The 17,507-nt window shown below is 37.5% G+C and overlaps 3 protein-coding genes across 3 annotated transcripts; all 3 read left to right on the top strand.

The window, feature by feature from the left end:
- Positions 1–3,761: 3,761 nt before the first annotated feature.
- LOC130421239 (interferon gamma-related-like) lies at positions 3,762–4,896 on the top strand. The gene is made up of 4 exons (XM_056749022.1): positions 3,762–3,911; positions 4,342–4,404; positions 4,481–4,690; positions 4,828–4,896. The coding sequence occupies exons 1-4, from the start codon at positions 3,762–3,764 to the stop codon at positions 4,894–4,896; spliced, it is 492 nt and encodes a 163-aa protein (XP_056605000.1).
- Positions 4,897–8,756: 3,860 nt separating this feature from the next.
- On the top strand, positions 8,757–10,202 carry LOC130421255 (interferon gamma-related-like). The gene is made up of 4 exons (XM_056749045.1): positions 8,757–8,948; positions 9,403–9,465; positions 9,555–9,764; positions 9,979–10,202. Exons 1-4 carry the CDS (start codon positions 8,793–8,795, stop codon positions 10,057–10,059), a joined length of 510 nt encoding a protein of 169 aa, XP_056605023.1. The 5' UTR covers positions 8,757–8,792; the 3' UTR covers positions 10,060–10,202.
- A 2,850-nt stretch (positions 10,203–13,052) lies between these two features.
- ifng1 (interferon gamma 1) lies at positions 13,053–14,720 on the top strand. Its single transcript, XM_056748836.1, has 4 exons — positions 13,053–13,280; positions 13,694–13,771; positions 13,889–14,092; positions 14,476–14,720. The coding sequence occupies exons 1-4, from the start codon at positions 13,158–13,160 to the stop codon at positions 14,611–14,613; spliced, it is 543 nt and encodes a 180-aa protein (XP_056604814.1). The 5' UTR covers positions 13,053–13,157; the 3' UTR covers positions 14,614–14,720.
- The last annotated feature ends 2,787 nt before the right edge of the window (positions 14,721–17,507 follow it).

Raw genomic sequence — 17,507 nt, 5'->3', positions numbered from 1 at the left:
AAAAATAGGACTATTATTTTTTAAATTTCATTAAAAAAATACATCAAATAGTCAAAACAACAAATTCAGCACAAAAAGTAAAGCGTCTTTTAACATCTCCAGTTTAATTTAGCCTCAACATAAGGTTCATATATGAGGCCAACTGGTGTGACCTCAGTTTATTTGCACAATTTCTTTTCACTGGCGCCATCTAGTGCCACATGTGCAGTACTAGAGCATATACATGTACATATTTATATTCTGCAATACATGTCTGTGTGCCAACCCTTACAGTCTGCAAACTGTTTTTAGTCAGTCTGTACACTGTGAAAATGTCTTCAGTGACTGGTCACAACTACATATACTGTATGTCAATCTGATCTTCCCCAAATCAATCCCAAACTTTTTTAAACTTTAGCTAAAAATATTTACAAAATTTGTATAAAATGATACTAAACATGAAGAAGAATGAACTATAAATGTAATCCACCCCAAGTTAACTGATCCAAAAACTCCAAAACCTTAATTAAACTCTGCCATCACTGTCACCGAATACAGCGCCAGTTCTTGGAAGTCACAGCACCCTGAAACGCAGACCACAAACCTCTCTTTCACATCGCCACCAAACAGCCCAGACCATGCTCAGTTCTGGTGCAACGAAAGAGCGCGGGCATGCACATGCATGCTCACACACAAGCACACAAACAGGTACACAAATAAACACAAACATTCTTTTTCGCAATCTCTTGCAAATTCTTAACCGCGCAAACACCCATAAGCACTTTAAAGCACAATTGAAAATGCTGCTTAGGCCTACATCAAAAGTACATGGCACATCACACAGGCTGTCAGATGTTAAACATATTTGTATGTGACAAGTCATTTAAAAAGTTAAAACGTTCATTTTATTGAGCTTTAATATGCAGATGAGTTTAAAGTCAAAATCCACATTGAAACGTTTTTTAAACAAATGTTATAATGTAAATAAAAAAAGTAATACGCTACAAAAGTACCTTTATGACATTTACGTATATATTTTTTGCTTTCATTAGGTAGGCCTACACAAGATGCTTTTGGAAGATTCGCAAAGCATGCTGGGATTGCTAAAGCTTGGAGACATATCGAGTTCGCATTGTCATTCAAATCAATAGGAGGAAAGAGTGCAGAATACGAAGACATTTTGAAATTCATGTTAATTCCGCCGTTCACCTAAATTGTTGTGCTGCGAATATATTTGTAACAAAATAAATATATTGAAAATTATATATTTATAATTATGCTTTGTAACCAAATATTTACAAACGTATTGTACGTACTCACAGGATATGTATACAGTATACATTAAATTTGAAAATTGTGTCAGAATCTGTCAACCTCACAGGTAATAACTGCTTAGAGATAATAGATGGGAAATGATAGTAAATTTCCACCACAAATCCTCCTTACAACAGAGGAAAAGCCATGAGTTAGAGGTTTAGTGAAATCTGCCTGCTGTGTGAAGAAGCAGTACCGCTCAGTGAACTCCCAACCACAACATGCTCTGGAAACTCACGGTTGAACTGCTACGCATACGGAGAGGCTGCGGAGGAAGTTGTTAAGTCATCAACTGAGTGATTCAGCATACAATACAGCCAACTCACTCGCTTTTCCAATAAGGAACGAACCCTGGAGAGTCCTCGATTAAACTCTTTTTGTTAGTTTTGTCTTTTGAATCACTGATAACAGGAGTCTATCAATTACAACAAATATAGAACTATAGACGTTGTTGAATTAAAACAAACAATAGAATAAAGAGCGACGTAGTAAATGTTTGCTGTGACACAGTTTCACTTTGTCGTGACACAGTTGGTAAAGGTTTGGGTCGAGTGTTAATTCTGTGTCAGTGTCACAGAAATGTCCCCTAAATCTTTGTGGAAACTATTAGTAGTCCATTTGGCTCATGGTTTTGGTGATAACATTGTTAAGTAACAATAGTTATAGGCAACATTCCCCAAAATGCATTTAAGGAGGATACATCATCTGCTACTTAGGAAATTACACAATTGCTGTAATTTTTTTCTTTCGTCTACACATGTCGTGTACGCACATGTGTGGGTACATTAACTTGTAACATGTCAGTTTTAATGACCAGTAAAACTGTTATGATTTTAAACAAAACATTGTTTTAGAATTTGACTGCGCTTTTGATTAAAAAGGGTAAATAAACTATTTATGACTGAATTTCTGTAATAAAATTGCCAATTGGTGCAATATATGCAGTATATGTTAAGACCCAGAAGTCATACCTGTATGTTTTCCACCTTAACAATCTGGTGACTAATAGGAAGATGCAAAGTTGAATCGATGCTTTAAATCGATGCTTTTTTGGGGCCCTTTCTCTGCACGAGGAAGGCATCGTTGAACAGATGAATTAATATTGAAAAACAAATGAATAGCATTTATTGTTTTAAAAGACTCAAAATGTCTCAACATTCATTCCTTCATGTATCTGACAGATGCTTTTACCCAAATGATCACTTGCATGCATTCAAGTGCATTCGCTGGGAATCGAACCGTTGACCTTGTTGTTGCAAGCACTGTGCACTACCACTTACAGGAATGCTGCATGCATTATGCCACCACATCTACATATTTATTAGGGTTTATATGGAAAAACAAACGTGTTTAAGAGAGTTTCTGAGGTTCTGATTCAGAGAACTGTTGTTTGAATCTACCACAGTATCCCTGCAGGGGATTTCAAGTAAAAAACTATGTGGCCACAGACAGTAGAAATGTAAGTTAAGCAAATTAAACTAACCACAAATGCAATAGTCGTGCAAATTTCAAGTTAAAATATTAGATTTGGTTATTTCCAATGTTAGTGATCACAACATCTTTGCCATAAAATGTAATTGTTGAACATATATCCACACATGTGCAAAACTTCTGACTTATGAAATGCACTTTTTCAATACATGCTCATCCCAATGTGTATGCATGTTTCACGCATAATGCGCGTTTCTCACCTCCATACAGAAAGTTTGAAAGCATTACTTTAATGGCAATGATATATTCGTAATTGTATATAGCAATTTTACCACAAAAAGCATGCAAATGAACCGATTGGGACTCAAGATTATGCTTTTGTTATAATGGTCAGACTTGTTTAAGCAAACTGATGTCATTAGAATTCGTAACTATTTTATGCGGTGGCGTATTCGTAAGACGCAAGTCGTACAAAAACGTGCAATTATTAGAAAAGAAAGTACGAATAGGATCGTTTGAAAACATACGATCAGCAACCTTAAAAAATGGTTACAAATTCCAGGGAGATTGTGTCAGTTTTACTGACTGTCAAACGATCCATCTTCTCAAACAATAAAACAATATCTTATGGCGCCCCAACTTCAAGTTTCCAGTTGAGTCATCATGAGTTCCGCTCAACAGGGCCCAAACCCAGTTTCATAGAGGTCTGTAAGATTGGTTTGCAACTGTGGTCATTCTTTGCCATCGCCAGTAATACAAATCCAAGTGAATTCTGAAATTGCCCTCAGGGTGCGGGGTTGGTTAAAAAAGCAGGACATTACTTGTATAAAGGAAACCTTCGTAGAAAAGTAGCCCACAGAAACCCCAAAACCAGATGGGCATCCCCTGCCACCTTCATAGCGTAGTTCTTTTAGGGTTGTGCACCTATATAAACCCCCAACCCCAATCTGAGTGACATCTGTTACCTTCAGAGAAACATCACATCGGAACGCTGCCTCCAACTGCGAAGTTCGCTCCTCAAGACTCCAAAAAGAATAATGAATTTAAGCCGCAACGTGGTGCTGATGTGCGTCTTCATCACATCTCTTCAAGGAAGTGATGGATCCAGGTTACCCGTGTCCAAAACGGAGAAGGAAAAGACGCTGAAGCAGCTGGAGGAAATAATCCACCCTCTCCAAAACTTTTATGTAAGTAACGTCTACAAACTTGACCTTCAGCAGCTTAGAAACTTCCACAGCAGGTTTGCAAGCAACTTCGTTGTTGCAAGACGTATGAATCACTTTAGATTGCATTATGCAACAGTTTGGCAAAGCAAGCTCCTAGGGAAAAGGGATTTTTTTTATGACATCACAAATATGATTATGATTTTAAAGCACAATCGATGATTCACAAATCAATGAAAACATAAAATAAATATTGTCTAGTGCAAAGAAATTGGACCACACCGCATTGTGTACAGCAGAACGTATCCGGTAACTCACGCAAGTGATGACCTTGTTTGATCTTAGATTATTAAAGATGAGGTGTGGTGGTATCATGGTGTAGTTTAGACACCACAACAAATGAAACATACACAATTCATTCTAACAATGCCTATTTCATATTCACTTTTTTCAGAACACAACTGGAACAGAATGGGTCGGCAATCCTGTTTTTTCTCCCTATCTGGACCAGATGAATGTAAGTATTTTTGAAACTTCAACCGTCGAAAAATCCGATAATGCACATGGATGTTAAGGTCGTGGGATTCTCTCAGTCCAGGGCTTCCTGCACCTGTCAGACGATGCTGCTCGACAGAATTTTAAAACTATACGAAGAAATCTTCACAGAGATGAGCAACAACTCTGAGAAGAAAGAAGTCAAAAATAATCTAAAGAATGCAGTGAAGGAGGTAGAAAAGCTGAGACGCAAATTCAATGGAGAGCAAAAGCTTTGGAAAGACCTCCAGGACATTAACCTAATAAAGGTATAAATATTGACACTAAATATTGTCCATTGATTTTAATGTCTGTTTGGAGAATGTGTTAATGCATGTTGAGTATAAGAGGTGATTGTTGTATACTTTTAGATTGTAATTCATGATATATGTGTGTTTTCACTCAGGTGAAAAATGGTACGGTCCAGAAGGGAGCACTAAATGACTTTCTCATGGTGTTTGATTTGGCCTATTGAGAAAAGAAGCAGACCAAGAGAGAAGCCCAGAACAAGATGAAGGATGAAGAAACAAGTGTTCGACAAAACGGACTTGTTTTATAAGTTTTGCTAGCTGTAATATTAATTATTTAATTATATTATTTATTACCTTTTCATTATTTACCTTATTTCATTGTTAATCTAACTGAAGTGTACCTGTTCTGTAATGTTTTGATGTACTGAATAAGTTTCATTATTATTTTGCTGCTGATAACCAAACGAAGTGACTCTGTTTCTATAATAAAAACACATTCTTTAAATGACGACTTTTTGTTTCATTAAAACATATACATTTACAAAGTCCAAAACTATTTAAACAATACAAAAGACTGACATTCAAAATGCTCATATCTGACCAATCACAATATACTGAATACTGCATTTACACCTTCACATCTTGTCGAGGATTATATTATAAATATATAAAATGGAAAGTGTCATTTGGTTACGATGACTATCTTGTGTGAATTTGTAGGCTACTCAAATAATCAAGTTATTAGATACATTAGCAATGGAGGATAGCAATATCAGTTCACCAAAAAATGTCAAGCTAATGTACCATTTTTATCACACTCATAAAAAAATATTCACTCACAACCATGCTCCATATCACACACATGACTTCTATCTGTGGCCCACAGAATCCTATATCTTAAATATAAACCTATCCATGTGGGCTAAATTGATTAAATATTTATCATTTGTTGTTTTCAAAAAACATTTGCCTGGACCTCCGTTTGGATGAAAAAATAAATACTGGACCTCTTGGAACTTTTATTGAATACCCCTGCCCTAGTGCATTGCCGCGGGAATGATCTGAAATCATGTTTTTGTTATTTTGATATAAGCAGATGAGTCTGCACAGCACCACATGAAGCCAAATGCATCTAATAAACCAGCCCTGAAAAAAAAGGCCAGGCATCAATCACATGAGAGTTTGGATCACAGTAATTGGACCACATCACGAGCATAAATGTCCTTAAAATGTTGATAATCTATCAAAGAGGTCCACATGTGGGAGAGACTGAAAGATAAATTTCTTTTTTTTGCAGCGCTATCGACCAGCCAGTCACCGTTTAAAAGCGTATGAGAGCTTTAAACGGGATTCATCTCCTGATAATGTAGATCAAGTATATGAAAATAATCCATATGAACCTATGCAGAATGAGAAAAACAAAATGTCATTTCTTTGGGGCGAAAGCAGAAGGGTAGCCTTATGGTCAAAGTCGGCGGTCATGTTTGCAGAAAGGAGCGCAAAATATTCTTGGGGAAACCAGTTTTGCAAAGAAACACCACGTTCTTGGGGAGAGCAAAAGACGTGTAGACCCATGTCCTTTTGGCTCAGTACCTCGTCGCATCAGTAAAAGCGAGATAAATTTTACATAAAACTCAACAGTTGCTATAATTTTTATATGAAAGTCTTTAAGATAAACGCTTTGAATATGAGAGCACGCTGCCAGTTTCACCAGCGTGATATCTCTGTCTGAACATGTCTTCATTTAACTCAATGTAGCGGCTTGAGCATGCATGGATTTTTCAGATAACAATGTCATTTTAATTTGAGTCTTTTTTGGCATTTAGTCAATTTAAATAAAAAACCAGGGCACACCAAGATCATTAATTTTGAGACCTAATGAGGGGTCCGGGACCACCCCAGCTCCCCCTTAATTCGAACCCCTACTCCACTGTACTGAGAGTTAGTGCGTATCTTCTGGTTTTCTTCAAAACAGTCACATCATAATAAAGTAAGCGTGCTCAGGCTTTACATTCTGTGTAACATTTCCTTCTATGTTGCACAGAAAAAAAGAACAGTGGGTTGGATCACAGTAAATAATAGCGATTTTCACTTTTGGTGAGAAATATCCTTTTAACATAGGATGGCCTTCTGGAGTTTGAGTATCTGGATCATATTGTTCTGAAATTTCGTTATTTCTATTGGTATCCCATTCGAAGTTGATCCAGTGCACTGAAACATTTACTCCCTAAAACATCCCAGAATGCACAGCAAAAATCAGCAAGCATCCAGACTGATAATATAGAGAAATCTTTCTAAATAAAATATTGCAGACCCTAACTATAACGATAACAATGCAGAGGAACAACATCAATGAGCTTGCTGCTCAATGATTCAATCTTGGCTAGTGATTATCGTAGCAGTGCAGTGCGGTTAAGAAACCCTCCTCCTTCCCCAGCTCCACCTGTATTGATCTGCTACAAGGACATCAGGTACGCTATATGCGGGTTATTCATATACGTTACATTCCTTGCATGCAAACAGCAGCATTTTGAGGATGTATTGGCTGTAGCAAATCTCTATACATGCTCCGACCGCAAAATCAGCAGCAGCGTAGCAGATCTATTCAACCAAGACCGAATACATGTCATGTACCGTACACTACCATGCTAAACCCTCCGAGAGTTGTCATGACAGAAATAAAGTTCTCATTGATTTCAGAACTGGAATGTGCAGAAAAAGAAAACAATCCTACAAACCTTTACATTTGGCAGTTGCTAGAAGAACAACTACTCTTGTACAAGTTCACTTTTTACTGTAATGTGATTGTATATGTTGCAGTTGAATTGAGTCACGTGACCAAATGTTTAGTGGATCAACACCCTTGCAAGTGCATGAATTTGGGTTCACAATATACTGATTTTCAAAGCCAAGAAGCCACATAACATTAAACACATTAATTGTCAGGGATTGCAACAGGATGGAAACCGGACACATCAATGCCAAGACTTAAATTCACCTGCATCAACCTTGTAAGCACCAAGTCTTCAATGTGTCGAGAGAGTGTCCGGTGCTGAGCCATGGCTTTGGCAACATTAAGCTTTTGCCAACATTAGAAAATATTGATGTAAAGAACCCATATAATTCAGGGAACGCATATAATTCAGGAAACCCATACTCTACTTGCAAATCAAACTAAAATCGATTCACTTTAGCCCACCCACCAACATACTCAAAGATCATGGTTTTAAATGTAGATAAAGGTTTTTGAGGTTGAAATGATGCATGGGAACCGTTGTTTGCTACTGCACCACGGCATCTGTGCGACAGGGGAATTCAACTGAAAAAACTAAGCAGCCACAGGCAGTAAAAATGTAAATTAAGCAAATGAACATTACCACAAAATGACTACCAGTACAATGGAACTGCATACAGGATCGAAAGTACAACTAACGGATCAGATTTTTATTTGTTGCTTCGAGCAATTTAGTGATTTGAAAGTCTTATGCATCTATTCATGTGTTTGTTTATTACAATGCATGCGTAAGTGCACACAAACACTTGGATATTCACAGATGCATAAAAAGAGAAGCACATGCATGCATACAAAGTACAAATCTTCTTGAACATAATGAGATGGAATCCATCAATTTCATTACAGAACATTCAAAAATCTGTTAGAATAAACATATGAAAACATCTGGAAAAGCCGCAACTGGAAAATTTGTGTATGGAAAAGATGGCCGTTAGATATTAACTAGTTGATCACAATCTGATGGGGACCCCAACCTTCAGTTTCCAAATTAGTCATGTGTTCATATCAACAGGCCTCCAACCTACTCTCATGACACAATGTGTGCTATAATGGCCACTCAAAAATGACCAATTTTTGGCTCGCAAAAACAAAACCTACTGATGTTAATACAACGTCACTCACTTAACAGCATCGCATCTCTGATTTAAAGGAAACCTTCATCGAAATGTAGCCCACAAAAACCCCAAAACCCCAAGCGCATCCCCTGACGCCTTCTTTTTAGGCTGTGCACCTACAGTATATAAACCCTCGACCCTTCTCTCGTCACATCACTCACCTGCCGAGTAGAATCAGCTCAGGACGTTACATTCCAAGTTGGCGGTTAACATGACAAGACAAAAAATGGATTCCTGGCTCCATATAATGCTGATATGCGGACCTCTATTAGTGTCTCTTGGGGTGACCGACGGATTCCACCATCAACGTTTTAAATATGACAACGAATTACTGAATGCAAATATCTCCAAGCTGCAATTGCATTATGTAAGTAAACGTCCATCGGCCTAAACTTCTACACTGACTTTGAAAATGTATGCTGTGCGATTAAGAGCAAGTCAATACGTGTGCACAGAATGAATCAGTTGAGATCGCACTGATAACTGTTCCAGTTTGAAGCTAATACTAGCTACAGGCGGTTTTAGAGACGTTATGAAATGCAACATTTTATCGCATGCATTGCACAATGCATTTACCAGATTTAGCATGAGTCGAAACAATCCTTCATGTAAACAAACGCAATACTATAGTGTATAGCAGGACATGGGTGTTAACCAGCATTTATTAGTGCTTTGTAAGCGGAAAGCATCCTTTGACTCATGCCAGACCATGTGGTGAATGGGGTTTTATTTTAGATACTGGTTTCATTTTGGTGGTTTAAGATAAACTTCTTGTCAAGGGCGAAATGCACAATCCATTCTAATAAATCCACTTTCTATAGAACACAAATGGCGCAGAATGGGTCGGGAGGTCCGTTTTTGCACAGTTTCTGCAACAGTGGAGTGTAAGTATTTAATTCTTAAGCATTAAGCATATGAGGCTGAAAATGCGATAAAGCACACATGTGATGTTAATGACGTTTGTTTATTTCAGTCCAAGGGCTCCTGCACCTGTCAGTCAATGATGCTAGAGGGAATGTTGAAAATCTACGAAGAAGTCTTCAGAGACATGAAGAACAAGTCTGAGAAAAAAGAAGTGAAAGACAGAGTGGAAGGCATAATGACCGAGGTCAAGAATCTGAGACATAAATACAGCGAGGAAAATAAGCTTTTGAGAGATCTCCAGGACATTCATTTGATCAAGGTGAGAATAAAAAGGAAAGCAGTTATTCACAAAAGTTAAAGATTTACATTTTTTTTCATATGCATTTCAACAGGCACCCCTGTAGTTTAAGTATATTGTATACACAACATTTTATAATGAAAATCAAACCTGTGACCTCAGCACTAAACACAAGCGCTTTCTTCATAAATAAGGTTCAAGTTTGCTTATGATGTTTTTGTTTGTTCTCACGCAGGTGAAAAATGGCACAGTCCAAGGAGCGCTGCTCAATGAATTTCTCATGGTGTTTAATAAAGCCAACAACGTAAAACATTGAGGAAACTGGAAATCCACCTTAAATTACCAAATACCTGTCTGAACTTGTTGTATACTAGTGGCTTGCTATTGTATTATTTATTATTTATTAGTTATATTAATTTATTTTTGTTTTATCATGTACCTACAGTAACTACAACTCCGTAACAGAACAGAACCTAACTTGAAATCTAACTTATTTTCACACAATCACAAGTGTGTTTACATCATTTACAGTGTACAGTACCGGTGATTGTTTGCATTATATACTTGGTGAGCTTTTCTGACTGTATGATCAATTCAAATAAAACTAATAATACATTAATTTATGTTTTGTCTTGTTTAAAAAAGTAATTCAAAATTGTATTGTATGCAAAACATGCACAAACGTTGCTCAGGTTAGTATGAGTATTATGAGCATCATTGACGTTACAGTGTCCATTGAAAGGTCCTGTTAGCCATGTCACCAATAGCAACTGGATTAACATACTGTATAGTACCTCCTCTCTCCTAAATCCCACATCTCAAAAACATGTCACAAAACTTAATTCGGCAAATTTATAACACTCAAAAATGACTGACAAGCAGACTCAAACTTATCTGTTTGGCTAAACAAACGGTGCCACGTTTATACACTTATGCGGTTTGGGTTAGGGTCTCAAATTGATGCAGAGACCGGTGCATTTTCTCATGATGACGTTTCAGTCATATTTTATGTGCTTTGCCATAAAAAAAGGTTTACTGTACCTTTAAAAGCCAGTTGGATATGTCTAATTCTGCAAATGAACTAGTAATGAAACTACCAAAGTTCAAGACATATTAAGGGCTGGGAATTGGGGGAACATGGGACTCCTACTTCAAAATGAATAGAACTTCCAACCTTAATGCACGTGACCGCCTCCAATTTCATATTTAAATATAGTAGGATTTCTGTTCTGCCCTTTTTTTCAGATTTTAAATGTTCTGTTCATCAATGCAGTTGTCATCTATTCAAAAAACAATAACCTACAAAAAGCGCTGAATATCCCTCTGGACTGCATTATGAAGCTAGTAAGTATATGAATGGGTAAACAGATGTTAAACAAACTGGTATCAAACAGTTGTGCACAGATCATTTTTACATGCTTGACAGAAAAAAAGCATCACCCGAATGTTTTAGAGCTTCTTTATAATTATTTGTCTGTCTTGTTGGTTTAGATTCTCAATCCCAGCGCTTCTTAGTATAAAATTTAGGGGAGCAATGAATTCAACGTTTATTCAAGTCAAACAAGCCATTTCTGCCATTTCAAATCTTGCCTAGCGATAAATTGCTAACTTTTGAAAAAAGATATAAATCACTTAAATCATTTACAATTTTTTTTATTTTGAGCTGATTCATCGAAACTAAGAGGTTTTTTTAAGAAGTGCGTAAAAGAAATATCCTTTCGGTTTCCACGTTGTTTGTATGAGGCATTCTAGTGGATTTGGGGTAACACCTCTCTACTAGGGCAACCACAGCCACACAGGAAAAAACTCAATGTGACATCATCAGTGACACTGGAAATGAGACACATCTTCAACATTGAGGTCCAGAGTATCTAGTTAACAGCTGACATAACTTTTCCGACATATTTTAGTATGTATATGCAAAAATGTGGTTTATTCACATTGAAAAATTTGCATTAAAGGGAAGCCAATCGAGTGGGAAGTTCTCGGTCACGGTCTTTAGACGGTGCTGCCATGTTGTTAATATGTAAACACAAAAGCCAACAGTAAATTGCATTTCATATTTTGAATTAAAAAGGCATACTTTTCAAAATAGAGATAAGTATGTAGATACTTTCTGATTGTCAAACCTAATGGACAATGTCCAGAAGTGACCACTATACCGTATAGTCACAGTTCTGGAGTACTTTTCCAAAACTGATATGGACCTCACACATCCAATAAGAATGAGTATGACACCAACCGCATTATTAAACGTATTCGCAAAATAGCCAAGAAATCTAAAGTTAGCATCATTGGTTCGCAAATCTCACTTGCATCGAATGCACTGACCTCAGACATTTTACACATAACTTAAGTGGCCGTTTACCTTGAATGCACTGCATAGTATCACCTTCACCGTTTAGGCAGGAAAACTAGCTTCCTCATTGTAAAATGCTCCTTCCTGTCTCACACCATCACCTCTATATCTCTCTCATTCTCCATTTTTGACTCTCTCTGTGCAGGGGTGAGCTAATGCAGTGCTAAAACCTCAAAGCCGGTTGCATCCCCTGCGCACAACAGCACAACTTAAGTTTTCTGACATCATAAGAGCAAAAGTCTTTCTTTATCTCCACACCATCTAACTTTACCATCTGTTTGCCTCCCACGTGGCAGATCAGATCAATGGTTTTGAGATCATTTGTCTGTATCTGTTTATTTTCCCTTGATACTGTATATCCAAACATCACCATCTTCGGTCACTATTATACCCAACAAACAGCTGGTGAATACTCTTCTCTCAAACAGTCAGACAATATTGACAACATACAGTAAATGCTTTATTTCGACTTGTGAAGCTGCATATAGAAGTCTATAAAAAAATCTATTCATCACATAAATGATGACACCAAAATTTCATTTAATAGCCCAAGATGAGACTGAAACCACAATTTCCTTCCCTATTCGCAATCATTCACACTTCAGCATCGCTGGAGCAGCGATGAGTCGGTCAAAGATGCATAGACGCGTATCTAGATCATTTTGACAAGGCCCAAATTGGCCTCACCTTTCTTTGCATCACATGAAAGATCCCCAACCAACAAAACCACCAACAGCCCCGCCCAGTGGCATCCACGGGATTCCAGGAGAGACAACACGTGGTGGGCTCGATGGTGCTCAGCAGTATCATGGTGCATTTGATTTAAAGGAAACTTAGAGGTGTGAAGTGTGTGGCTTTTTCAGCCGATCACAACTTGCGCGCTCGCTCTCACATCATATAAATACCCCATCCAGTCGAACAGTTTGATGCATTCAGTCCAGAGGCAGGACACGAGCACAATTGGGTACCGCAAGACTTAACGGGCTACTTCGGCAATAGGAGTACCAACTTTGGCGAGCACCTTATTCTACTACGAAGTACTACAGACTACAACTATGGAGTTTCAGTTGACGCCACTTTTCTTAGGAATGTGTTTGCTGACTTGTCAATGGATGATGTGTGAGACCAGCGTCTCTGAAAACCTGGAGGAGAGCATTTCGGAACTCAACAAGCACTACGTAAGTATAGCAGTTTGGATTAACACTGCCATAACAGGGAGTTGAAACAAAGGCCAAAAACCTTCACAGCGATGTAAGACGCCCAACAAGAAGCACTTTAGATCTTTGTTGAACGGTGGGATTTGCGAATCAGTCAACTTTTTCTGCAGTTTGTTCATTCGGCATATAAGAAAGTTACAAAAATACTCTGAATAACACAGGAAGTCTGGTCTACCATTTATATGTCTGAAACCTCCATATGTGGGTCTTTGTTGCTTGGTGGAACAGCAGTTTCCAGTTTTGTCTCATCTGTAGGTTGAGTGTCATAATTATGCTCGACAACACTCATCCAAATGAGTTCTAAATGACAAAGTGTAAAGTCTCAAACCGTAACCTGTCTGAATGTTGACCTCCACATGATTGATTTGTTTCAGGGAGAGAAAGCTGGCGAGCTGCACAACGGACACCCTGTCTTTCTGTTGATCCTTAAAGAATTAAAGGTGAAGTTTGAGGTAAACAGTTTACCTATACTCAACTACACAATGATCCAAGGATTCGGCACCATCATGGTCTAAATTAAATCTATTACAAAATGCATTAATAGTGATATCATTCTTCTTCTTTTGTAGGAAACTGAACAGAAGCTCCTTATGAGTATTATAATAGATACATACAGTAGGATCTTCACCCGCATGAAAAATGAAAGCCAGAGTGAGGATGTGAAAGATCGCCTGGAACATGTTTTGGAGCACCTGCGGAAACTACAAGAGAACTACTTCCCGGGAAAGAGCGCTGAGCTCAGGACCTATGCGGAAGATTTATGGGCAATCAAGGTGAGACAATAGCTTCAGAAGATTCAAACAAAGCTTAGTGATAGTTCACCCATAAATGAAAATAGTGTCATCATTTCAAACCTGTAAGTCTTTCTTCTGCAAAACACACAAAAAATATATTTTGAAGAAAGCCGGTAACCGAACAGAAGCGGCACCTATTGACTTCTACTGTATGGACACAAAACCAATGCAAGTGAATGGGTGCCGGTTAACAACATTATTCAAAAAGAAAATCAGAAGAATTTTCATTTTTGGGTGAACTATCAGTTGAGCACTAAATAGAGTATACAGGCCAACCGAGAGCATCTTCTAATCGCATAAGCTTGAAACTTTTTATTACTTTGTTTGTTAGAAATATATAACTAGACGTGTTCCCGTTTTAGGAAAATGACCCGATGGTCCAACGCAAAGCACTGTACGAGATGAAGCACGTCTACAGGCAAGCGACGGCAATGCAGAGAAAAGACAAAAATAAGGACCGCAGGAGACGTCAAGCCAAAAACACAAGGCAGAAGTCCTAAAGATGGGTCCTAGTATTGATCATCATTTCACGATGGTGTAAAATCCTTTCTTGTATTTATTTTATTTATAAAATGAATGTTGGACACATATTGTGCGCAACATGTTCAAACTGACATTATTTATTTATTTATTTGATTGTTTAAATCGCAAGGCAACTACTTGCTTGTCATGAGAGCAATCGAGACTGGTACAGTCTATGACTAAATAAAATGAATCCTTAAGAACGTTCGTGTTGGTTGACTTTATTGTAAAGTATGTGTCTCTCCTGAATCTCTCGTGTTGCTATGGACAACCATTTCCATTAGATTATGAGTTAAGAGTATTACGCTGAAAATGAGTGTATCGCTTTCCCGCTTACGTTATGAGTCTGTGTCACCAGCTTATCCGCATATTGCCCACATCATGAACCTTTGTTGAGCAGTAAATTTCACATGAAAGACTAAGGTGCCCAAATATCTCTATATGAAAGAAAAATGATCTATGATAGCCATAAACAAATTCGAAATGAAAGTTAATGCGTGAATCTGGAGTGAAAGTAAATCACAGTGGCCACACAATGTATTTTGGCAACTGGGATGAGGTGTGAGCATCTTTGCATTATATTAAACACCTGTGAAGTTTATTTACATGTACACATTAGGCTTTTATCCAAAGCGACTTACACTGAATTATAATATACATTTGTTTCTGAATATGTGGAATCGAACCCATGACCATGGCATATGCGCTTACCACTGAGCTTCAGGAAAGCTATTTAAAGTATATCTTTATATTAGTTCAACATTTAAGGAATATATTGATAAATCATCAACGATTCATGTTTATGGTAAACATCAGTTATATATACAGTACACATACGCCAACTAGGTGACCATGTAAACGCATTCATCCTTCACCACGTTTTGTGCACTTTTTCTGTGATGGAGCATCAGTAGGTCACTTGAGAACCATTCAAAGAAATATGCTCCTTTGCAATCCATGCGGAAATTCCAGCCCACCCCAAAATGCCATTGTTTGTTTTCATTAGTATACAAGAAGGTAGCCAACCTTAACACAACCACGCACAATGCAACAAATTAACTTATAGGGTTTCGCCGTTACTTCCTTCAAGAAAAGTGAACACGAAAACTTATACTTCTCATGTGGCTGCCAGGAAAACACTATCAAATCTAGCTGGGTGGAGCCCTGGATGAGGCTTTGTGTGTTTAATTCAGTGACTGACACCAATTGCTCAGGTTAACGCTGGGAAAATGCCCATGCAATATCAAATTCTGTGATCCAGAATTTTTTACACAGCGATCAAAAAGACGCCCCTTTTATTCATGCTGTTTTGAAAGCGGAGAAGGAAGAGATTTACACATTATTTAACTTCTATTTTGCACGAGACGGAGGAATGTTTCCACTTTGTGGATGCAATCAGAAGTCCGTCTTTTTAATAGAAGTCATGCAAGATGATGCATTATATGAGATCACAATAAAGGGATATGAGTAACATTTAAAGGGATGGATATTTTGAGATATGTCAACATCAAATGTGGGACGATGTTGTTTGGTTATCACCGTGCTTCAAAACATCTTCTTTAGTGTTCTGCAGAAGTGACATCAATGATGAAAGAATTCATTTTTGACTGAACGGTCTCTTTAAAGAAGCTTCCCAAGCTGGTTTATAAGTGCAGTTTGGGTCATGCTGTTAATGTTAGGTTAACAAAAACCTAAGTGAATTGCTGGATAAAAAGCCTGGCCTCAAACCAAACAAAAAGCAACCGGCCAAGTTGTGCATTTCAAAAAGACATATGATGAAATATGATGATGCAAAAGCACCGATTATGCAACGAATACCAAGCAACAAAATGGAGAGTGAGACTGATAGTGTACATAAACTCAACATTCAACATTATCCATGCTTAAGCATCGATAACAAGGCCAAACAATGCAGGCTTTTAAGTAAATACAAACATTTATTGTCTGCCTTTTGCATAAGCGTCATAAAACCTTCCATTTTTGCCACTTCCACAACAGTTTCAGGCTCCTGTCAAATATAAATGTCAACAACGTTCATACACACACAGCACCTTTACGTCTTTGTATTATGCACATGCATGGTACTCTCATCTTGTATGATATTAACCAATGAGATCTATTAAGGTCTTCGTGTTTAAATACCAAACAGGAAAAAGACATGCAATATTGTGAATGAGTCCTGTGATGTAGATAAACATTGTGACACATAATGCAGTGATGTTGACTCATTTCAAAGCCAGGAGTTAACAAAAACATATTTAAGAAAACTTTTACTGTTATTTGAAAACATGAGAATGCTATTTGTTATCCTACATCACTTTGCATTTTAGTTAGGCTTTTTAAAGTTTCTAGCAGTTCCAAACAGTCACAATATATACGTTTTCTTATATGTTCAAAAATGTTATGCAGTGGTAGCATCATTAACAAACAAGTAATTAACGGACTTCATATTTTTGCATGTCATGACAAGACTCATCAGTTGTCTATTATTATTATTTTTGATTCCTCACATATACTGTCAATTGTGTATGCTTGTGTGGTTAGTTTCCATTTAAAAAAAATTCTAATGTCCATTTATTAATAAAGCTGTCTGCATTGGTACAGTGTTTGGATGCGGAGTGCATCAGCAGTCACAATTTCTATTTTCTACAAAGCATGATTTCTGTATATGTGTTGCACCTGCTTGTCATTCCTGTAGCTCAGTTGTTAAAGCATTTGCTTGGCAATGGCAAGATCATGGGTTTGATTTTCTGTGAACGCACAATGATAAACTGTCAGATTAGCCTCATGTAACTCGAGCCAGAGACTCCCGCATGAAAACCTGCAAAGCCACTATTAAATTGATTCCCTTAAGCACGTTAAAGTGCTTCCT

Source organism: Triplophysa dalaica, chromosome 5, assembly GCF_015846415.1.
Source record: "Triplophysa dalaica isolate WHDGS20190420 chromosome 5, ASM1584641v1, whole genome shotgun sequence".
Taxonomy (NCBI): Eukaryota; Metazoa; Chordata; class Actinopteri; order Cypriniformes; family Nemacheilidae; genus Triplophysa; species Triplophysa dalaica.
This window is presented reverse-complemented; position numbering and strand designations above follow the sequence as displayed.